The 23,620-nt window shown below is 43.3% G+C and overlaps 1 protein-coding gene across 2 annotated transcripts; it reads right to left on the bottom strand.

Moving 5' to 3' along the window:
- Positions 1-743: 743 nt before the first annotated feature.
- chd4b (chromodomain helicase DNA binding protein 4b) lies at positions 744-22,756 on the bottom strand. 2 transcript variants are annotated; one of them, XM_080471900.1, is made up of 40 exons: positions 22,507-22,756; positions 21,963-22,186; positions 21,344-21,468; positions 18,338-18,592; positions 18,116-18,231; positions 17,934-18,033; positions 17,598-17,808; positions 17,385-17,506; positions 17,117-17,240; positions 16,855-17,027; positions 15,963-16,208; positions 15,454-15,657; positions 15,154-15,365; positions 14,807-14,938; positions 14,631-14,730; positions 14,325-14,516; positions 13,761-13,961; positions 12,517-12,654; positions 12,282-12,403; positions 12,024-12,197; positions 11,766-11,907; positions 11,420-11,669; positions 11,204-11,328; positions 11,019-11,111; positions 10,788-10,929; positions 9,707-9,876; positions 9,362-9,551; positions 8,820-8,906; positions 7,889-7,980; positions 7,600-7,733; positions 6,953-7,097; positions 6,684-6,840; positions 6,370-6,455; positions 6,022-6,274; positions 4,779-4,835; positions 4,525-4,689; positions 4,333-4,441; positions 3,807-3,939; positions 3,509-3,704; positions 744-2,026 (listed from the first exon to the last, which is right to left on the bottom strand). In XM_080471900.1, exons 2-40 carry the CDS (start codon positions 22,024-22,026, stop codon positions 1,824-1,826), a joined length of 5,940 nt encoding a protein of 1,979 aa, XP_080328026.1. In that variant the 5' UTR covers positions 22,027-22,186; positions 22,507-22,756; the 3' UTR covers positions 744-1,823. The 2 variants fall into 2 exon arrangements, with proteins under 2 accessions (XP_080328026.1, XP_080328027.1); XM_080471901.1 differs by having other exon boundaries at positions 9,362-9,548.
- Between the last annotated feature and the right edge of the window lie 864 nt (positions 22,757-23,620).

Here is a 23,620-nt window from a genome sequence, read left to right as displayed (position 1 = left end):
CCAGCGAAGGGGGGGGGGGGGGGGGGGGGTTGCAGAAGCAGGGAAAAAAAGTGGTGGTCAAGGTGCACAAGATTTTTCCATGTTTAAGGGGAAATCATGCTGAAAGGGATTAAGAGGGTGAAAACATTGTCAAAACTCACATTTAATTATAAAATGTGTAGAACCGTGTGACAGAGACTCACCGGATGTTTCAATTAAAGATTGATACAGCAAAGTATCTCAACAGTAGTTAAGCATTAACAAATCCAACCATGAAAAGCTACCTGGTGTGAAACAAAGCAAGAGTAACAAGCTGTGTTTAGGGGCGGAGCTTCCTCTCCCACACTGTGAAGACCCCTGGTAGAGATCCTCCAATCTACTCTTCGGTTTCTTCTTTCTGCTTATTTGTTCACTTGACTGCAATGCATTGCATTTTGAACAATATGTTTCAACATGCAGTTTAAAAAAAAAATGTTTTAAATAAAAAAAACTACGTTTTGCTTGAATTATTGGTTTGTATGTTTTTTAAATCACGACTTTTTTTTTTTTTTTTTATTTAAAAAGGAAACAGTCTGGATATATCACCCTTCTTCGGTTTCTTCAAAAGCTGCTATCGGCGTATATCATATAGCTGTTACAGTTTAACAATCGCCGGTTATGTACCGTTAATGAACCAGTTTAATCTGAGTAACTGTAATACAATATGAAATAAAAAAAGAAGAAAAAACACTCACGTTCCCACGTAAGAATTTGACAAAAACTTAGAAAACTGTCGACTTTTTATTGGACTTCATAAAAACAAACAGCAACAATAAAAACAACAAGGTGGTAACCATAATAATAATAATATCCAATAATGGAAAACAACATAACAACAGACAGTAAGAAATTAAATTAACTTAACATTGCCATTGTTGTCGAAAACCTTCCCGTGTACCTAAAAAGCAGTGGCGCTATCGCATGTTCGTATTTGAGAAGACGTCCGAGGGGGGGGCGGGTCTGCGGCGCAGGGAGTCGGAATGTCGAGGTGCTGGTTTGGGGCGAGAACACAAAAGAGTTGATCCCAGATCGAGTGGCCCGACGGCGAAGGTGGGAGCGGGTCGAGGGAGACGAGGTAACAGATGGGACTGATACAAAAGTGACGGTAACAGTCTGTCAGTGTCGGGGCATTCTGCAGTAGAAGTGCACATCAACATACCCCGTTCAATGCACACACACACACACACACTGGAAAAACACACACACTTTCAATCCACACCCAAACAAGGACACCAGAGGTGGATGACTTCTAAAATTAAAAAGAAAAAAAAAAAAGAAAAAAAACGGTGGTAGTTTTACAATTTCCTAGAGGTGAGCATGAGCACAATGAAATCCCTTGAATTCGTTAATAATCCCAGTTATTCCAAAGCACCAGTAAACTCCAAACATGCTGCTTTCGGTCGGCTCGATGCTCTTCTGCTTCATTGTACAGATAATTACACGCACACACACACAGACACACGTTCGACCCTGGTGTGAGGACAGGCCGGGGGAAGCGGCCTGCAGTTCAGTGCTCAGGACAGAGGAACCGAGTCTGATTCCCAGTGGAGGAGAAAGACATGTGTCGAGAAGTGGTTCTTCCATCCTCCATCGACAGTTCCAGTCTTTCTTCTTTTTTTTTTTTAGGCCAGAGTCCAGCAGCACAGGTGACGCTCGTCTGAGTCCGGAGATGGGAGATGGATGCAGAGCGGGGAGGACTAACCTGACGGTGCTGTACATGGCGGTTGAAGAGGAGGAGGGGGTTGACGTCTGCTACATGGCGGTGAGGTGAGGACGACTGGCCTCCGTCGGCGAGATGAGATGGATCAGCGCGGCACCTGCATCTGCTGTGAGGGCTGAGACTGGTTCTGAGAGGTCACCTCGGGGCCCCGGCTGGCCAACCGGCTCAGGATGTTCCTCTCGGACATCTGCAGCCGCACCGCCACCGGAGGTATCCTGGCGATGGTTGCCGGGAGACGAGTGACGTCGGCCTTCATGTCGCTCAGCAGCTCCTCCAGCTGTTTGAGAACTGGAAACACAAGGAAACCGTGAGACCCGCAGGTGGAAAAGAGGGGAAGAGTCTGAGCACGGCCTCAAATTCAACCTGACCTACGCTTCTGATTTAAACTGACAAAAATTAGGCTTCAGGCCAGAGGGTGTGGACTGTATTTTTTAAAAACATTTAATAGCTACGGCTGATCGCTTAGAATAAACAGTGGAGTCAAAGTCAATGTGACCCGTCAGAATTACACTGCGATGCAGTTACACAAGGCATGTAAAACATTAGAAAAATAGAACATTCAGCATTAAAAATATCGTTGAACTGTCTCCCAGAGTGAGCTTTCTGGGAGAATGAAGTGATTGTGAAGAGATATGGTGGTTAGCAGTCATTCTCATGACGAGAATGTCCTCGGTTCAAGTCGAGGTTGGGCTCCTTCCTGTATGGAGGTTGCATGTTCTCCCTGTGCCTGTGTGGGCTCCTTCCCACAGTCCAACAACACGCGATTGAGGCTAATTGGTGCCTCTAATGTGTCTGTAGATTAATATAATTTAATATACGATAGTCACAATAAATCAACAGAACAACCAACTTGTTTGAAACAATCAAATCTATAACAGCACAGTTGTGACAGATGTTTGAGGCTGCGTTGAAAACACACAAATTTCAATACCTGTATTTACTCAGCTGGGGTCATTTTTGTCTGATATTATCACAGATACAGTCCACACCTGTTGCACACAGACGCAAGCTTCTGTTAGTCAGAAACTGCTGGAAAAACTAATAAACAAAAAACTTTTTCTGAGAACGACGCAGAGTAAAGGACATAAGTCGAGTGTCATTTAGCAATTCATGTTTATACCAGATGGCAGGACTTTCAATATACACACCATTTAAACATAGTTTGCCAATAAATAGCCCTTCAACAGAGTAATGAACAGGTCAAACTAAGCATTTAGAGGTGAGAATAAACATTCAAGAAATTGGTTGTCCTCCATAATCGGTACAAATAAAGGCGAGCTGATTTCATGGCTGATTAGCCGGTTTCTCTGTGCAGTGAATACAGCCACTGTGCTCGTGTGTGTTAGTTAGTGTTTTCTCCTGGAGCACAAGTACAAACTGGGCCCTATTTAAATGTGCACAATGTAGTGATGGGGTCCCACTAACCCTCGCATTGTGTGCTTCCTGTAACGTAAAACAGCTGCAGTAACTCAGATCCTTCTCATTTATAAGTAAAGAAGATAATGAGGGTCACACTTTAAATGCACAGTCACAATGAAGTGACTTCACGCCTGTATTGTCAGTTTGGTGCTGAAAAAAAAAGAGTGTCTGCCTGCAGCTGAGTTTGGGGAAAATTATAAACAATTTTTGTTCTTCACAAAAGGAAACTTTCTGCAATTCAGGACATTTTAGAAGAAGTCAGTAAGTCCTACTCTGAAAATAAAAAATAAAGATTTATTTATTCTTTTGCAACAAACTACTAAAACTGTCTCCACCTTTTGGGGCGTTTACCTTTATGCAACACTGCATTAGCAGGCTTGTTTCCCGACATAGACTCTTTGCTGAGGTGCTGGTGCGACTCGGCGAGACACTCCACCTCACTGAAGCGAGTGTTGAGCGCCATGGAGGGGTGAGCTGGGTCCTCCGTCATGTTCAGGTAGGCCGCTCTGCGCAGCTGCTCCTCGATCACCAGCGCCTGCTCCAGGAGCTGCACGAGAGGCGCGCCGACACACCAGAGAAACACCCAGTGAGACGTGACACAAACGCAGAAAAGGACTAGAATCAGCTGATGAGGAAACGGTGGCTTCACCTTGAACCTGCGCGCCAGAAACTTGTTCTTAATCTCCAGGAAGTTTCCTCGGCTCATCTCCCCTTTGAAGGGCTCGTTGAGGATGGCGAACCTGACGTCGTTCTGCACATCCTGCCAGCGAGCGTAGCCGTGTCTGAGACGCCAAAGTCAAGGGGAAAACCGTTCATGTCTGTGGATGGTCCAACGTTCCACTCTGAAGAACTTTATTCTCCGTTCACTTTTCACTTGATTTTGCTGATCAACTCGACACTCCGACCTCACACATTCACTGACGAAGGAGTGGTGATGCCTGCTCTCTATTGGTAGCAAGATGTACTTCAGTGTCATTTCCAAGGACATTCAAGTGCATGGAAGGACGTGTTTCAACATATCAAAGATAATCACCACTGTTGACGGTGAAAAATCAGTTAAACATTTAAATTCTAGTCAGCAAAGATCAAAATTTAGTGGCAGTATTGTCTTTTTTAATCGATGGCGTTTGGAATCTATTGTGAGGACAGTGTTTTCCATTTGTTCAAAAGGATACTGTATGATGCCAGCCAGCAGCCAGTAGTCATGGCGACGGTGCCAAATCTCGAAGGTCTTCTTGGTGACGGTGGCGGCCCGCTCCTCGTTCTGCCACAGAGAGTGAAGCTCTGGGGAGCAAAGTACAGAGGTCAGAGTGGAAACAGGAAAAGAACAAGAAGTGAGAGACACGTGTGCGTGTGCGCGTGTTCACCTGTGAATCCTCCGTCTGCAATATTGAACATAAACCTCTGCTTGGTGGCTTTCTTCTTCTCCTCGCTGACGTTAACCGCCGGTGCAGCTGCTCCTCCCTCCTTCTCACCGTTCTGAAGTTTTCCAGACTCGTCTGTTTTCACATCCTTTTCCTCTTTTTGCTCTACTGCAAGAAAGAAAACAAAAAGAAACATTTTGAGTTTTTATTACAACAAGCTCACGACAGGCATGCATGAAGATGGAAATAGAAATAACCTTTTTTCTCCTCTGTTGGTGAACTGCGGTCCGTCTTCTCATCTTTCACTTCTTCAGCTGAAACAAAATCATCATAGTAAAACTACTTTGAGTTTTGAAAACATATTTTCAGGTACATGTTTATTTATTTTTAATCATCCTAGTTGTGTAGTATAGTATGAGTGTCCTCTTTAATTGCTTTTCTTTTTTTACAATCTGTGCAGCACATTTGTTGTTGTGTTGGGAGTGAAATATGAAACACTGTGACACTACAAATCACCCACATAATTGTAGTGAACTTTCTTTGTGCCACTGAAGTGTAAAGGTCAAGTTATATTCTTCTCCTGTAAGTGGGTTTTTAAAATCCGCTATCTAAAATGAAGTCAGGGTAATTTTGTAAGCCACTTAATTGTTGTCTTCGAGTAGAAATCTACCAAAACAAGTAAAGAGAGACAACATCGAAGAGTCAAGTTCAATTGTGAAAACAACTCGTGCTGTCAGCTGATATTTCACGACAAGGCTGGACAGTATGTACTTTCTGCAGCTTGGGAACAGATGCGAAACACGATGACCACGGAGAACAACATTTTGCTATGACTGATGCATTAGTGTGAATTGTACATTGAGGAACAACGTACACTCGTGAAACTATTTGCTGTTCTCAACTTCATCATATAAATACACCGCACATGTTGCTGACGCAGATCCACAAATATTTTACTAATGAACACTGAAACAGATTTGAGCATATCAGCTCGGTGGACAAACACAATGGATTTGAAATCAAACAATCACTGTGTCCACTGATTATGTGCTTTAACTTGACATTATTGATATAAAAATCAGGTGGACGGGGGAAGAAAGTTCCGTAATAGTGTCCTCCAGCTTTTTAACCAAGGAAAAATCCTACAGTACTGAAATGTATGTATCAATGGAATTGATACCAAAACTACATCTTATTTTTAACTTAAAGTAGAAGTAATTTGCATGATGATGAGGATATTCTAATATTCTAAGATGGTATTTTCATTTACTCATACTAATCTGTTTGAGTGACAAAAGACATTCAAAAAAATAAAAAATAATTAGATATCAAATTTATATATATAAAAAAAAAAGTGTTAATATGAATCACACAAACTAAAAGTATGCATCTTAAAAAGGCAGATTTGGGAGTATTTAAGAGAAACATTTGACTATAAACTGATATTTTGCAAACTAAGTGGCCTAGAATTCGGGGCACTGTAACTGTCCCGTGTCTCACCTTTAGATTTGTCCTCCTCTGAATCCGTCTTTCCTTCTGTAACTTCACCTTTAATATCAGCTGATGAGTCTTTTTCTGCAGATTTGTCTTTCTCGTCTTTCACTTTGCTTGAGTCTTCAGAATCCTTCTCCTTCTCCTTCTCTTCCTCTCCGTCGGCCTCTTTCACCTTCTCCTCCTTCTCTCCAGCAAGGTCTGCTTCCTCTTTCTTTTCGACAGGCGGGGATTTTTCAGACTCATCTGGGATTTCGATGATCTAGGCGAGAGGCCGACAGTTTCAGTACAGTTACAATGAACGATTACGTTGTTTTGTAATGGCAGGAATCAATACAGCTGTGGGCGAGAGTTTACCTCTGGATCATCTGTCCTCTTGGCTGCTTTGCTATCTTCTCCCTCCTTCTTCAAGTCTTCTTTGTCCTCTGATTTAGACAAATCCTCTGAAGACAGACAATATCACAAACACATAAGCTTTTCCACTAATGTGTCTGTCAGCCAGTGATTACGAGGATGTTTTGGTTGTGTCCACAAGAGGGCAGCCAAACAAGGTTTTAATGTCAAAGACAGTAAGAGTTCAAAGTTTATCATTATAACTTGAAATTAAGATAAAAAGACACAACACATGTTTGGGTTAGACGGAAATTAAAGAGTATGTGAGAATAGTTTACCTGGTATAGGAGTGTTTGGTTGCGTGTCTGCAGGAGTCCCAGTGGAGGGGGTCTTCGGGTCCTCGCCTGCAGCCAAAGCTGCCGCCCTTTTGTTCTCCTCCAGCTCGGCCATCCATGGCATTGACCACTGACCATTCACATGTTCAAACTCCTGCACCTGTTGGTCAGAACACTGTGTCATACCACCTCGCAGATATTTGAACATGTGAAAAGGACATACAGTATCATTGGTGGATGGCTTATGAGGAAAGTTTCTTTTTCTCCCACACCTTTTTCCTGATGAGTGACATCACACCGATGCGAGTTAATACGTGTTGCCTCGACAGACCCTCACGCGGGACGCCATCAGCAAAAGTCTCCGCTCCGTCAGCGCCCGGCTCACAAAGGTGACGCATAAACAGTGACACATAGGCCCTACACACAAGGGTGAATGTCATTTAAACAAACCCAAAATCTCTGTTAAAAAGCCACAAATTTCAAATAAGCACTAAAAAGAAACAAGAACACAGCAATTGAAAAGATGGAACAGTACTACGCGAGAATTTTTTATTTTAAATTTGAACCTTTTCCAGGACAATTCATGAATTTTAAACTTTCCCCCTGACGACAAGGGTTTTCTTTTGAGGGGGTGGGAAAGATTGCTCAGGAAAACCATGATAGAGACCCTCTATGTACATATTTTTTCTAGAAAGCTGCGTTTTCATTAGCAAACTGAACATATCAAAACACACACACACCATGAATACTTTTCTGATAATAGAACAATTCATATTTGAGAATGAAACCAGTAAATGGACGATATGTTTCTGAGCAGACAATTTGATGCATTGTCATGAACACTATGAAGACACAGTGGTTAAATATCCAAGAATTATTGGGGCAGACACACAAACATCATCATCATCATCACACTCACTTAAATTCTTTCTCAGACTTTCCTCGCAGGTCCCTGACCAGCCACTGGTTGGTGAAGGCGTCTTGTGGAGGCATTCCGTAACGCATCACTGCGTTCAGGAAAGCTTTCCTCTGTCGCGCATTAAAGCCCAAAACCTGCAATTTACAGAATACAATGGAAATTACACATCTAAGCTATTGTTATGCTTTGCATTTGCGTCTTATAATTAGAACTTATTCCTTAAGTTTCCACTTATGTGCCCAAGAAATCCACGTTTTTTTGTTTCTTTTTAAATCTTAAGGGAACTTGCCTCGATGTTCCCGCCAACCCGGGCCAACAGTGGAGGAAGAGGTTTGTCCCTGTCGTTTCTCAGCCCTTTGCGGTTCGGTCTGCGAGCGTTCGCTGTGAGGAAGAAGAAAGACCACAAATTCAGCGCCAATTCCAACACCAAAGTTCAGTGAAGTCGTGGGAGTTTAAGATGAGTGTGATCATGTGTGCTCTTGTTGTCCTGGAGTCTGTGTGTGGGTGATCCACTTACAGCTCACTGCGTCATTGTGATCTGCTGAAGCTGTCCCGCCTCTACATTAAACGCTTTCAGAACATTTACGACTGAAAGCAGCACGGCCAAACTCTTCTTTATTAAAAATCAGGTAGCAAAATTTCATTCCAAGAAACAACAACAAATCAGATGACAAAAAATATATTTTTCTGGCTCCATATAAATAACGAATTACTTGTATGTCACATTGTTTGTACTGAAAAAAATAAAAAATAAAACACAAGAACAGTTTGTGCTGAAACAATGTAGGGCATGTTTTGGAAGAAAATTAATTCAAACACAAAACAAGCATTTTAAAGTGCTTAAACAGTTCAGCCAGCTGAGAAACTGTCGAGTTTGGTTGTCTTTCCCTTTGCCTTTTTTCTTTTTTGTGAGCTGAAGTTGTTGAGGAGGATAGCATAGCTGTCATCTGAATCTGAAACCACATCAGCAGGGGCAGGTGGAGGGGTGGTTAGTGATGTGCAGAAATATGGGCATTAAGAGATTCCTGAATAGCTGTAATGACTGTAAACGGGAACGTTCTTCACTGTGCGTAAGCTGCATTCTGACATCAGTTCATTGTCCTAAACCACCATGACCGGTATTAAACAAGAGAGCGTTTGTCTGCATCTGTAAATTATTAAAAGTAGTTACCTGCTTAACGTCAACCACCCGCTCACGCATCTCCCAAAGGCACACTCACCTTCAGTCCGTTCATCGAAGTCCTCGTCGCCTTCCTCTGAAGCCACCGAGTAGTCAGACTGGTTATCCGACTGATCCTCCTGCCAGTCTACAGAGAAAACACAGACAAATGTTAGAGAGGAAGAAAAGACACAGAACCCTTCACCACATGGCTTAATTCAACCAGATTATCAATAAAAATGAAGAATCTAATCTTCTTACAGAAGTGTAGTCTCAGTTATTGTCAGATAGGATTTCAATCAGTGGAGGGATTTTAAAAGATTTCAGCTTATGGCCTAATATTTTCTTTCTGTTCTCCTAGGAACCACTACTTAAATATTTTCCTATTTTAGATTTTTAGAAAACATCCCATTTCAAAAATTTATATTTATATAAATTTAAAGCATGGTCTATAAAATAAATGCTAAATTTAAAAACATAAAAAGAAAAAAGAAAGAAAAGAAACTAACATTTCTATGCTCACACTATATAAACATTTAATACACAAACAACACAGCACAGCACGCACACACATGAAAAGGTTGTTTATATATTGTTCTGTACCCTGTCTTATACCTCGGTCCTCCTGGGAGCCGTCATTGTAGTTGACTGGCTTTCGAGTGCGTTTGCCTTTGCCCAGATTGCGGGCGAGATCCTCTTGCTGCTGCTCGTAGTGATGCCGGAGAAGTTTCTCCCAGTAGTCAGGATCAACACTCTCTTCCTGCTTGATTACCTCTCTTTCCACCTCCTCCTCCTCACAGAAAGAAGATTTCATTGAAGTCATGTTCACAAATGATACACAAAAAAAAAAAGCCTGTGGATTTGGCTTTCCTGTCTTTTAAAAGTGAGTTTTTCTGTCTGAATTCATGCTCCATCGAGACACACTTTGTGCACACGCTGAAATGTTACCTCATCGTCTTCGTCTTTGACCACATACTGAGCCACTTTAAAGGAGCTGAGGTATTCGTTCATGCTCTGGAGCTCGGTGTCGTCTGTGGCGTCCTGGTTCCTGTCCAGCAGGCGGTCGATAGCGTGATCGTCGTAGTGGATCACACTGCTGTCGTCCTCCTTGTTGTCCCCTGTGAGCAACCAGACGAGGGGAGGACAAGACCAAGAAACTTTAAGTTACGACTCAAATAGTTTTCACCAGGTCTGATCAAACCATGTATGAGTAAAGTAATACAGTTTCTCTGCTTTCTTAAGAGTCGGTCCACTTCTTTAGCCAAACCAAGGTTCTGACCCCTTTATCGGTAACTTCCTCATTTCTTCACATATGTTCCACACTTAATAGTAAATTAAATAAACCTGATAGAGCTTTGAGAAATTATTGAAATTTTGACATCACATGACAAACATCTGTTTTTTTCTTCTTGGCTTTGTGTTTACTTAATTATAAATATTATGACAAAGTATTTGATCAAATGCAATGTGCCTATAAACGGTAAAATGCATCTATAATGTTATTATGGTATATTTGTTGCAAATAACACATTAACAGTTGAACTTTAGTACTGAGTTGTCAGTATCTTTCACAAAAATCCAGCAAGATTTGAGTGAAAATGACATTTTTAAATATAAAAATAAAATATTTTTGGGCCAGCTTTATTCTTTAGAACAAAATCTATATTAATATCCTGAAATTATATTTATACTTTCATTAAAGTGAAAAAAACTTTTCAAATTCATTCAATAAGACTTGAAATTTTCATTCACAAAATATTTCAATATAAAACTCTAATGAAGGGTTATGAAGACACATCGGCCAATTTAAAATAATCTGAATATCACTGTAAACATAATTGATTCTTCAATCATTCCTATGCTTTTAATATCAAATTTAATCCAGACATATATTCAAACATTTTAAAATTCTCTTTTTGTGAATGATTTTAAAGTTACAAATATTAGGAAGAACGTAATAACTACGTTTTAGTTAACAGGTTTATGAGATGCACTATTTTTCAGAGGATTAAATTCAACTTTGAATCACCTTCTCCGAGTTCATCCTTGAACAGTTCTTCAGTTCCAAACTTGAGGATGTCGTCGAGCTCCTGCTTGGACATGGAGCCGGTCTTTGAGCCGAGGCCGGGTCGCACCACCAGGTGAGTGAGCATCATCTTCTTCTTTGCCACCTGACAGACAAACAAGCAGTGAGCAGGAGACCACAGAGTCCTGACAGTGTAAATACAGTTTTTAATAACAAGTGTTCCTTCTGACGGACCTGTGTGATCCTCTCCTCCACAGAAGCTTTAGTAACAAAGCGATAGATCATCACTTTCCTGTTCTGCCCAATACGATGAGCTCTACTGAATGCCTGTGGGACACAGACACGGCAAAAGGCTAAATAAATCACCCATCATCCAAATAAAAGCACACAGACGTGAGGCTGCACCTGAGGTGTCGTACCTGGATGTCGTTGTGTGGGTTCCAGTCGGAGTCGTAGATAATGACGGTGTCAGCAGAAGCCAGATTAATGCCCAAACCACCGGCTCGGGTGGAGAGGAGGAAAGCAAACTGCTGAGCGCCAGGAGCTTCAGGGATGAAGAGCAGAATTCAAATTAGAAGAAACAGATTGCATCTCAGCTGCCCTGACATGCTGAAGCCCATGTACACATGTCTCACCATTAAAACGATCAATGGCCTCCTGCCTCATGTTGCCGGTGACTCCTCCATCAATTCTCTCGTATTTATATCCTTCATTCTCCAGGAAATCCTCCAGCAGGTCGAGCATTTTGGTCATCTGAGAGAAAACCAGAACTCTGTGGCCTCCCTCCTTCAGCTTCCTCATCATCTTCTGAAGCAGCGTCAGCTTCCCTGAAGCCTTCGTCAGGGCGTTTCCTTCATACATGCCATTTGGAAGTTTCGCTGCCTCCTAAAATTAGGAAAAAACTCAAAATGTCAACAAAAACAATGAGCATGTTTCAATACACAGACATGATTGACTTGCTGTAATCCAAAGGAAACTCACAGTGGCCGCTGCTGGGAAGAGGTAGGGGTGGTTACAACACTTTTTGAGGTCCATGACAACGTTTAGGAGGGAGACCTGGTTTCCTCCACCACGAGTGTTCAGGGCCTCAAAGTTACGTGTTAGAATGAATTTGTAGTATTTTCTAGGTTGCAAAAAAGGGAAAATGCCCAGAAGGATGTTAAAAAAAAAAAAAACACACCATGCATGCTGGTTTCATTCTGGGGAATCTGTAGAATTACACATTTTGGTTAGGCTTACTTTTGCATTGGGCTCAGCTCCACTCGAACAATGAGCTCAGTCTTGGAGGGCATGTGTTTGAACACATCCGCCTTCAGCCTCCTGAGCATGTGTGGTCCCAGCATGTCATGGAGCTTCTTGATCTGGTCCTCTTTGGCAATGTCGGCAAACTCCTCCAGAAACCCTTCAAGGTTGCTGCAGAGGCAAAGATGAATAAATAAATAATTAAATAAAAATTGAAATGTGTCAGGAACAGCTGCACAGATGAACCGCACTGACTTGAATCTTTCAGGGGTCAAGAAGTTGAGCAAGTGGAAGAGCTCCTCCAGGTTGTTCTGAAGAGGAGTACCGGTCAGCAGCAGCTTGTGTTGTAGTGGGTAGTTGTTCAAGATGCGGAAGAACTAGTCGCAGAGAAACAAACAGAAAAAACTAACTATGAAAGAACTCCTGGAACCACCTGATGTGATAAAAAGATGAAGAAAAACATAGTTCACAGAGTAAATTCTGCCGTTACCTTGGACTGATTATTCTTTAGTCTGTGTGCCTCGTCAACAACCAGACAAGCCCATTCGATGGATCCCAGGACAGCCTGATCAATTGTGATCAACTCGTAAGACGTCAGCAGAACGTGAAACTTGACCGTTGAATCTTTCTGTGACATAAAAAAGGAGGAAAACCAACTTTAATTCAACAGGGAAAGAAACAGCAATGTTAAACGTAGATCTTTAAGTATTTGTGTCCACCGATGCCAAACGTAAGTTCATGTGCTTAGCACCTATCTGAAGCAGAGACAAAACACTGCAAGAAAAATAAGAGATTGAAATCCCAGGATGTAAACATAACAGAACCAATGAATGTTATAAAATGACAAATTTGAAATAAAGTTGCAGAGAAGGAAAATAAAACAATTAATTTTGCAATTAGTCTTAGTAAAAATACTTAAGGTGGTTTAGGTGAAGGAAGCGATGACCTCCTCACGCAGATTTCAACAGCAAAACTTGGTTTCCTTAAAAGTTTTAAAGGTTAAAATGGGGACTGTCAATGGGTTTCAGCCTGAGAATCCGAGATTACACAGGTTGGTCTGAGAATAGCAGTTCTGATGAATGTTCAGGAGCCAGGCCAAGCAGAAAGTCAACAATAAAGAGCAAAAGCTTTATAACTCAACCCTGAAACAAACGGATGATTTAGGACACTTAAAAGTGGACTTATGTATTTTAATTTCATATATATTTTTAAAATGTGAATTCAGAATTGCTATAGTTTGGCTTTAGGGTTAGGGTTAGTTAATATGTGTTTTTAATAAAAATTAAAAACACATCTTACAAAAATCTGAACAAGATGAAATAAAAGCGTGAAAGATGGTCTGAGAGTCATTAACATTCAGCACTGCTCAGCAAGTGTCCATCAACTGCAGACAACCAATTTCTAAATATTAACACATTTTTGGCTTCACCTGTTCTTGAAGGACGGCGAGTTTATCCACATTTGAACCTGTATATCAATGCTAAATACTCTGCAGTTGTAGTCATTAAATAATAAATTCAATGAAAATGTTCAAAAGTGTATTAGCCATTATTCCTGTACTTCCTTTTAACAGTCTCTGTGACTAGTTGGTCCTCTGATGGTGTGTTTGTATTCATCATAGCCTTCAAAACGTCCAGGATATTTGAGTTGAAGGGTGATGACTGAAGTGGAAAACATTCATCATAATATATTTAACAGATATTTAGTATTCTTCCTTGTTTCAGTATTTCATACCTTCATTTTGGATGCCTTTTTCCCTCCTCTGATGGCATTTCCCTCAAAGGAGAACTCGTTCTCTCTGATCACAGCTCTGCTGTCTTTGTCTCCAACGTAGGTCACCACGTACATGTCAGGCGCCCACATTTCAAACTCTCTCTCCCAGTTAATGATGGTGGACAGAGGAGCACTGACCAGGAAAGGACCTTTCGAGTGACCCTGTTACAATGAAAAGTCATAATGAGTATATTAATCTATAAATAAGGTACACCCACAGGATAAGTAAATAAATAATCTTATATGTTTTGCCCTGCCTTTAGGATAAAGTTCTTTACTTTGAACTGATCCCCTTTTTATGGGCAGATTTTCTATATGTCACATGTCTGAAACCCATACCGCCAACACTGATTGAGAGTGGGGGGCAGACTGGACAAACCTGTGTCAGTATGAAGAAAAACATTGTTTATAAGAGTTAATATTTCCTAAAAACAATCCATAGCTGAACAGAAACTGACCAGGTCAAGTCTGAGAAATGACAAAATGTGCCTCAGACATTAATAAACAATGCAAAGAGCTCCTCACCTCCTTGTAGAGTGAGTACAGGAAGACAGCCGTCTGAACAGTCTTTCCTAAACCCATCTCATCAGCCAGGATTGTGTCGGTGGCCTGAGCCCAAGAAAACCTCAGCCAGTTCAAGCCCTCCAGCTGGTAGGGGTGCAGGGTTCCTCCTGTGCTGTCCAGGTATTCAGGCTGCCGATCAAACTTGCTGGTGGGCTGAGAATAAATTAAACAAACATCTGTTGGGATCTATATTGAGCAGGTGGGTGTTGCTACTGTCATCAGTAATCCATCGGTATGCGGCAACTTGTTCCCAGTTTAAACACTTACATCTACCACTGGATTAGCGGGTGGTCGCTCTGCCTTCTTCACTTTGACCTGTTTCTTCAGCTTCTTGCCAGGTCTGCCTTCCTCACCCACCATCAGTTCTCTGAAGAAAAAGAAGGGGAAAAAAAAGTTTTTAAACAGATCCAGCAAATCATGGCAGACTGTGAAGTGCTGCTCACCTGTGATTCCAGTATGTCTGTTTGTAGGTGTCATATTCAGGAATGTCCATGTCTTCACTTTCCCAGGTTGACTGGTCATATGGTAGGTCTCTCCATTTGATTAGGTAGTGTACATTGTTCTTTTTGTCGACACTAACATGGTACAAAAAAGATGACGGAATTATGAATCCATATTACTGTTTTACTTGAACAGCAGTAATTCTTTCTTCTGTACAATGTCTGATTGTAATTGTGGTTCATTTTGAGAACAAGATATGCATGAACCAGATGAACTAATTTGATAGTCTGATTGTTTTAAAGTAACATGATGGCAGCTGCTCACTCGCCGCCTTTTATATTTGTTTTACCTATGGTTAAGGACGCGGTGGATCATCAGCCACTCCATCTTCACTCCATAACGGTAGAACTCCTCCTCCATGTGGATAAACAGAGGATCCTTGTTCTTCCTCTTAGTGCTCTTGTCATCATCTCCCTCTCCTCCAAAGTCAACTGGTGGTGGTTCATCCATGTCGGTCTTCCTCTGGTAGTTTCGAAACATGACCTGGCAGTTCAGCTCCAGCTAGACGACAAATAGAAAAAAGTATTAAGTATGTGTCTTAATGAAAAATAAAAAAGATATCTGTATTTCCTATACATGTGTGTGGTACCTGTAGCTCCTGTACCCAGGAACAGTGCCAATAGGAGAGGTTGCACCATTTCACAAAGAACTCTCTCTCCCTGCGACCAGCCAGAGGCGGAGGATCAGGCGCATCAGCAGGGAGGTCAGCAGGCCGGGGGACAGGCGTGGGGGCTGGGGGCTCGCCCCAGCGCCAGGTTAAAACCTTCTGTACTTTCCCCTTCATCTGTGGACACTGATAGGGAATGAGCAGACATAAGATAATGTGTTAGACAGAAAGGCTTTTCAATAAACCATATCAACGTGGCACTTATGATACATTTGGGGGATTAAAATCATATGACTGACAGACTTTTACTGCACAAGAAATCATTCAAACAAAAATTGCAGGAGTTCTTGTGTTTTTTATCTGGACATCTTTTGGTATATGTGCCAAGAGGAAAAAAGGTCTTTATCTCAAGTGCAAGTTGGAATTTGTAATCCACGTGCACGCCCACGTGAGCACGCGCAGGCTCATATGCACCAATGCACAGCGCGCACCTTGCAGCGAGGGCAGATCCACTCTCCGTTGGGGATCTCGGGGAGAGGAGGGTTGAGGCAGTGGATGTGGTAGGAGGAGGGGCAGGTGTCACAGCAGAGCAGCTCCCCTCCGTCCTTGCACACACGGCAAAACTCAATGTGGTGGTCGTCCTCCTCCTCCATCCCTTCATCTCTCCTGTCGTCATCATCCTCCCCCTCGGCCTCGGACAGCTCATCTCTGGCCTCCCACTGGATCCCCTCCTTCTCCTGGTGGCAGAATTACAGACAGGAGGAGGTGGTGTGTGTGTGTGTGTGTGTGTGTGTGTGTGTGTGTGTGTGTGTGTGTGTGTGTGTGTGTGTGTGTGTGTGTGTGTGTGTGTGCGTGCGCGCACAGGGAAGGGGGATGGGGGGGCAGACGGGCAGGGAAGGTATGCGGAACGGAGTGAAAGGAAAAAGGGGAGGGGTGTGGAGGGGGGAGGTTTGAGCATGAGGGAGTGGGGGTGTAGTGCGTGCGTGTGTGTGCATGTTTGCGTGTGGAGCCAAAGAAGGAGGGAGGGACATGAGGGGAGGGGCAAGGAGAGGAAATGGAGGATGGGGGCAGAGGGGGTGGGTGAGATGTGTGGTGGGGAATGGGAGAGGACAGACAGGAACATGAGGGAGAAGGGGGTGGCAGTGTGGGGTGTGTGTGTGGGGGGGTGCAAAAAAGGACAAAGGAAAAAGAAGAACACACAAAATTGGTTGAAATCACATCTAGCCAAGTCCATTTCCTGACAATCAAGTCTTCAACTTTACGGAAAGACTCTTTCACACAAAAGTGTTTCAGAGAGAGGAACAATTTTTATTCCACACTCGGAAGAGAAAGGCCCAAACGCCCTAATGGTCTCCTACGGCTCTGAGAGGTCACTGTACTCACGCAGTGTGGACAGCTCCACTTGCCCTCAGGTGCCTTCTCCATGTCTGGGTCCAGACAGACCATGTGATAAGCTCTTGGGCAGGTGTCGCACAAAATGATCTCGCCTCCCTGCTGGCACACCTCGCAGTAGTCCTGGTGGTCTGTCTCATAGCCGTCACCGTCTTCCGTCTCCACTGAGGAAGAACATTCATCAAAGAACAGAGTAAATATGTTACAGAAAGAAACTTCCTTCATTATGATGTTTTTTTTGTATCACACCCACCTTTCTTTTTCTTCTTTGCACTCTTAGGCTTCTTCTTAGGACGACTGCCGCGGTTGGAGCCATCAGACACCGAGAAACTCCCGTCGTCAAAGTCACTGTCAGCATCGTTTTCATCTTCATCACTCTGATTACCCAACAGAAAGAGATGATGTTAACAGTCACTTTGATATATCATAGCACATTATCAATACTCAGATCTTATCAATACGATGACAAGTAAAGCGACTGAAAATAAGTGAATAATGGTGTGACAACAATAGTTTCTTACAGAGGAGCGCTTCCTCTTGCTGTTAAGGCCCCCAAGTTTGATCTTGAGAGGAGCCACCTTCTTGGGTTTGGGTTTTGGTGGAGGTTTAGGTGTTGGTTTCGACCTCTTACGAGCATTTGGACCTGAGAAAACAGAAATCCAGAAGGAAAAGGTGAATCGACATACTTTTCCATAATACACATCACATGGAGTGTCTCAAAAAATAAACCTTACCTTTTCCTTCTTTAGTCTTGGCCTTGCGGAGTGGGGGCGCCGGGGCTGCTGGAGGTGCGGCAGCTGTTGGGGCAGCAGCAGGAGGAGGAGCAGATGCAGGCGAAGGAGCAGACGCAGTCTCCCCCCCACCGTCCGTCCCTGCGACCACCATGTTCTCTACAGCTGCAGCCACGTTGGCAGCTGCGAGGGCTGCATTAGCAGTGGCACAACCCTGCAGTGTGGAGCAAAGTGCAACATGAAAACCGCAGCTCCAGAAACTCCTAAACACGGGTATGAAGCATCACAAAAGGACTTTTTGTCTTAAAAAAAATGTGCAATTGCTTGAACCTGCAATACCTTTAGAGGATTATTGGTGCTGAATTCTCGCCACTTTGCCATCATTAAAGTCATCATCTTGGACACTGCAATTTTGGGGTTCTTCGCTGCAATTAATGGCCTGAGAACAAAAAAATATGTCAATATTTAAGTTGGAAACAGACAAGAATGCCAATATGTGATATATTACAGCATTTCTCCACCTGACAAACTGGCTGAAGGCCTTATAGTTGGTAAGGGAGCTGTAGTCTTCCTGAGTAAAGACATGATCGATATCTTTCATGCCCCAGGCTTCCAGCAGCTGGGTGGAGCTTTTAGGCTGAGATGACAAGTTGAAAGAAACAGACACAGGGGGACAAGTTTCGCATATCAAACTGTGCCCAAAAACAAAACACTTCACACACAAGACCTGATTCAGTATTTACCTGACAATCGTCGTCATCGTCGTCGTCGTCTTCTGGTTCTGGTTCTTTACGTTTGCTCTTGGAGCTGGATGCGCCTCCTTTCTCTGCTGCTGAACCTCCTTTCTTCTTGTCTTTAGCAGAGCTGGACCGTTTCTTCTTTTTTCTCCCTGGGGCATAATCACTTCCTTCACTCTCCGACCGCATACCTCCCTCATCTGCATCCCTCTCTGCTGTTTCCACTCCAACCAGGTGCTCAGGGGAGCTGACTGGCAACTCCTGCAAGATAAGAGGACCATGTTACTCATGACACAAACACACCGGTGCTTACACAGTCTTTGTCGACCAAAACAACAAGACATGTTTTTGTCCTTTTGTTACATTTAAAGACCATCGCTTCTCTGTTAGGGCAGAAAATGTGAAGTCACTGGACTTGGCAGTGTCGTTCACAAAGCTGCACTGGTCAATGCATGACTCATCACTAATTTCCTGATGACGGGGAAACTGTCAGTCACTGAATGTGTTGGTCAGCTGAGAAAAAACGGCTCTATTTTAAGAATGATATAATCTTTTACATTTCTCATGCAAAAACAATTTCTTCACGTTTCACCCATTTCATATTTTTGGAAACTGAAATTATTCTCAATTTGGACTTATGATTTCATAAAAGATTCACTTTGAAAACATTTGATTGCGGTTTGGAAAAGGGTATAGTTGTGTTTCTTCAAACAGAACTAGTAATTACTTAATTGAAGCACTAACGGTCAAGTGCAAGAAAGGACAACTGGACTAGTTTATTACTAAGATGAAATACAATCAAACATGAGGCAGTTTTATCCATGAACTGCAAATCATTCAGCAATGAATTCAGTATTTGTAACAGTTCTGTCTGTAAAATTATATTTTTTGAAATGTTTGTAAAGTCTTAACAAAATAAACTTGTAAATATGTTCTTATTGTGTCAGCCATTACATGAAGCACAAGCATGTGACCACAGCACTTTTCAGCGATCGGGATGTTATGAAAGAACAATGTGTCTTCTTCCGAGTTAGAGAAGCATTAGGTGAAGGAAGTGATCAACTGTTACATGAGACATGTTAGTTCACTCTAGTTTATCTTGGGTTGCTGCAGACTAACTGCAAAGAGTGTATGTTTACAATTACACATCGGTTGGTGGTTATAGGTCAATCTAACGTCTTTGGCGTATGGTATTTTTTACAGAAATTACCTTAAAGCGTCAGTCATTGTTGTGTTTACAATTCCATCTACCAGTGTTCAAATTGGCTGCTGTTTCTTTTCTTGTCGGCGTGAGGACAGTCTACAGTGACTCAAAACACAATCTTCTGGTACAAATTGGGCCGGAGCTGTGTGGCTTGCAAGCTTAATTCAGTGAAGCAGTGCATCTTTAAAGCCACTTTCACACTGCCAGTTTGTTTCAGGGGTGTTGCATCTTTATTTTTCACTACTAGTCTGTATAAAAGACGCAGAGGCAGAACAGGAGGGTTAACGCTGCTGCATCACTGTACCGCGTCAGTTCTGACATTGCACTAATGAGGTACACATCGCATCTCTATCACATCTCTGTTGTGGTAAGCCAACGTGCTTTATCAAAACTCAGGCTGGTGCACAAATGAGAGGCTTTAAGTGATGTCTAAACTACTGTTTTGTCATGTAAAAGACATATCAAACTTCTGTAAACCAAATTATTCATGATTGTGTCATTATTATAGCTTAAGCAGTACTGACAGCTCATGCAATACATGAGAGGAACACAGAAGTCATCTCTGCTTTGTGTACATGAGCGAGAGAATGAAATATGTTTTAGAGATTGAGTGAACAATATGATCGACACATCACTGACAATGGCCACTGTTGGATTCTCAATGAGCCTTGATGGTTTGTTGACAAAAGCACAGGAGGAGAAGTGGGTACTCAACACAGCAGTTTGCAGGTGCAATTCTCACTGTGGTCACAAGATTCCAGCAAGATATTTTTACACACATGTGCTCTGATTGACATTGTTTTGGATAAGCATCTGCATAGCGATTGCCAAGATTTCTAACAATATGACTAATAAAAGGACTGATTTCATCTGCAATTATGAAAACAAATAAACTCACCAGGCCACATCACAACAATCTTAAGTAATCCAGTAGAACAGGTCTGACATAGATGTAATTCTTGCAGAGAAAATTCTGAGAGGTTCATTTTTTGTTTTGGATCCGAAAGGTTTTCATTTAGTTTGTAGTTTGCAGTGGAGTTTAGCTGGACAGTAATATAGTGCCTACATGATACTGACATACTTGACGTATCCTGCCTCTGTTTGTTTGTTTGTTAATGAGGTCTCCAACTTACACCCTAAATTCGGACAACAACTTCAGCAATGAAGCCAAGCTGAACATGACTATCTTTGTATGGTCACCATTTATTTAAAATGGATCCCATTCTTACAGTACGTTATCTTAGCTGCATTAACACACTCCAAGAGCTGTCATGCAAGGTGCTTTACCTTTCACTGATAGTCACCGTGAGGTTCAGTGCCTTGCCCAAAGACACTAGGCCACAGGAGTAAGCTGTGAGCATTTCTATCTCCTGAACCCTGGACTCCTGAACCTATTTTATGACCAAGCTGTAGTCCCATGTCATGCAACACTGACTGCTGTAATCGAGTTAGTGTGTAAACATCAACATGAACTCCAATAGTGGGCAACCATTTCTAAAAATAACAAATGACTTGTGTGCATGCATGAACGATCCGTGCTCATGCATGAAAGATGAAAATACCTCTAAAACAATCAGCAAGTTTGCCGACTGAAGATTTGGTGCAAAGTTTAGTGTCACTGAATACTAATTTCTCTTCCATTCCTTCACTTTGACTTCTTACTATGCAACATTTCCTCAGTATTGTCAGTCTGATCTTTTTCCCTGTCACAGTATTTCATTATTAATTTATATTTCAATGTGTAAAAATAAACTTGCACGTACTGATGGTGATGTTTTGGTGGCAGGCAGCAGTGTGGAGTTGCTCACCTCGCGGACGGGTCTCTGCCTCTTGCTGCTGCGGCTTTCTCGGTTGCTCTTCTTAGCTTTCTTCTTCTTCTTGGACTTGGGTACCTCGTCTACGTCAGACACAGCATCCTCCGGCTCGTCCTCATCTGCCGGGGACACGCGCGTTTTCATTAGCGGACCGGAGGACGGAACGGCGGGCGCTACGCCGACGGGCTCTCTGCAAGGCCCCGGAGAGGGGAGGGGGGGTGAACCAGCGCGCGCACCACTAGCACGACCCTGACAGCACGTCCGTGCACGCGCGCACACACGCGGTGAATGCCACAACAGCACACGGCTTCAAACTTGTCGGTTCTCCTGCCCCTGAAACTTTGACAGCTCACGCCCACACTCGAGTGCACACGACGGCGGGACGTGAAGGGGTTAACCCGATAAAGAGAGCCAAACTCTCAACTCTCCAAGTTTAGCTTTAAGTGATCTGTCATGGCGAGTGACGGACGGCCCGAGCGGACCAGTCCTGGCTAGCTCGAGCTAACCGTTAGCATCGCAGTGAGGGCGAGCTCAAGTTACGGAGATGGACCTTCTTCACGCGGAGGGGGAAGAAGGGAAAAAAAATATCGCAACACACATAAGGCGAGCTTACCGGGAATAAGTGAGTGCTCCTCGGCGGCTCCGAAGTCCTCCCGCTCATCCTCGCTACACGACATTTTCCCGGCGTTTCAATTTTTATTCCTTTGCTGCTAGGATTAATCCCTCCTAAACCTTGCTCCTCGTTCGGCGAGGGAGGAGGGAAAATGACGTGGGACTGGTGGAGAACGGACCGGGGGTGTCCAGGAAGGGAGGGGGTGGTGGTGGTGGTGGTGGGTGCTGCGAAGAAAATAAATAAATAATAATACATGGCACTGGCTGGTCACAATTTCTTTTTTATCTACAATGTGTCATGAAGCACCTGCCCACTCAAACAAGTTGGATAACTAGATTATGAACGGACATGATCCGCTCTTCATTTGCAGGTAGACCTCCCCCCTCACCTCGTCTTCCTCCCTCCGGGGGGGGAACGAAGTAAAGTGAAGCACCCGCCGTTTATTTCTAACACAACCTGCAAATTCACGCTGTCGACTTGAAGCCACAAATGAGAGAAAAGTTCAAGCTTCACAAAGCCAAACCTTCACACATTGGAAACTTACAGTAGTCCCGGTGTAGTCGAGGTGTGCGCCCTCTCCCTCTCTCCGTGCGAGAAATATCAGCAATCAGCCTGCCCGAGGCGTCATGTAGTGTTCACTCATTAAAGCCACCGGTCAGTGAGGTTGTTGTTGTTGTTGTTGTTTTTTTTTAAGACAAAACGAGCCGCCAAATGACCCAAAACACGCGGCTCCGTCCCCTCTCTTCTCTCTCCCCCAACCTCACAGGCAGCGCTTAGCTAACATCCTCACAAACACACAAAGGGGGCAGACATCCCATAATAACCCCCCCCCTCCCACACTCGCACAGGACTCTGCATAGTTACCTCGCAACGGACAGACCATAATACTCAGCCTGCCCCCACCCCCTCCACCACGCGCGCACGCACGCACACTACCACTACTAGGCATGCATGCGCCACACTCATTGCATGCACACTCCTTCCCCTTTCCACTAGTAGTCCCAGCCCCCTTAGCAACCTCGTTGTCATGGTGACACACCCCCCCTCCTTCCCCTTGCAATCCTCGACAGACCATAATAGTCCAGCAGTGGCAGCATACATCCCATAATATACAACTCCTAAAAAGACAAGAAAGAAAAAGCACCAGTCAGATGGTCTCCAGGGGAGCTGAGATCCACTGGTGACAGACCATAATACTCACCCAGCATCCACCTGGTAGTGAGCACTACTACTCCAAGAAGTCAGAAAGCCTTCAGTCCAGGTAGACTGCGGGCAGCAGTGCAGGGCGGCAGGTCAAACCGCCTCTGAGCGACAATGCTGGATGTGTGTCAGATAGTTTGATGCTGAGGCCTCCTGTCACCGCTGAGCTTTCAGAGCCAGACTGCGCCGCCGACCGACAGGAAGTATTGCTCCAGATTCCTGCAACACCGACCAACAAGTGTGCAGAAGTTGCATGTCGCATCTGTATCCCGGTTGGGATGCTGATGTGCACGGTGCCGGTCAACAGTGAGTAAAATGATTCATGAAACAAAATGCAAAACACAACAAAACGCTGCTTCAAGTTGTTTATTTAACGATTTGAGTGACGGCGACTTAAAGACCCATGAACACAAATTAAATAATTCCCTAACTCACTTCTGGTGCTGCTAATTTTCCTC

This window comes from Lipophrys pholis (genome assembly GCF_963383615.2).
Source record: "Lipophrys pholis genome assembly, chromosome: 9".
NCBI classification, from domain to species: domain Eukaryota; kingdom Metazoa; phylum Chordata; class Actinopteri; order Blenniiformes; family Blenniidae; genus Lipophrys; species Lipophrys pholis.
Note: the sequence above shows the minus strand (reverse complement) of the source record. Positions and strands in the feature narration are given on the sequence as shown.

What these genes read in the sequence shown, in the direction of transcription:
- chd4b (XM_080471900.1), bottom strand. Translation starts at nt 22,026, where the DNA reads ATGTCGTGTAGCGAGGATGAGCGGGAGGACTTCGGAGCCGCCGAGGAG. An exon ending in CAAGACTAAAGAAGGAAAAG is followed by an intron (nt 17,507 to 17,597) that starts GTAAGGTTTATT and finishes CTGTTTTCTCAG; the next exon opens with GTCCAAATGCTCGTAAGAGG. An exon ending in TAAAGAATAATCAGTCCAAG is followed by an intron (nt 12,404 to 12,516) that starts GTAACGGCAGAA and finishes CTCTGCGACTAG; the next exon opens with TTCTTCCGCATCTTGAACAA.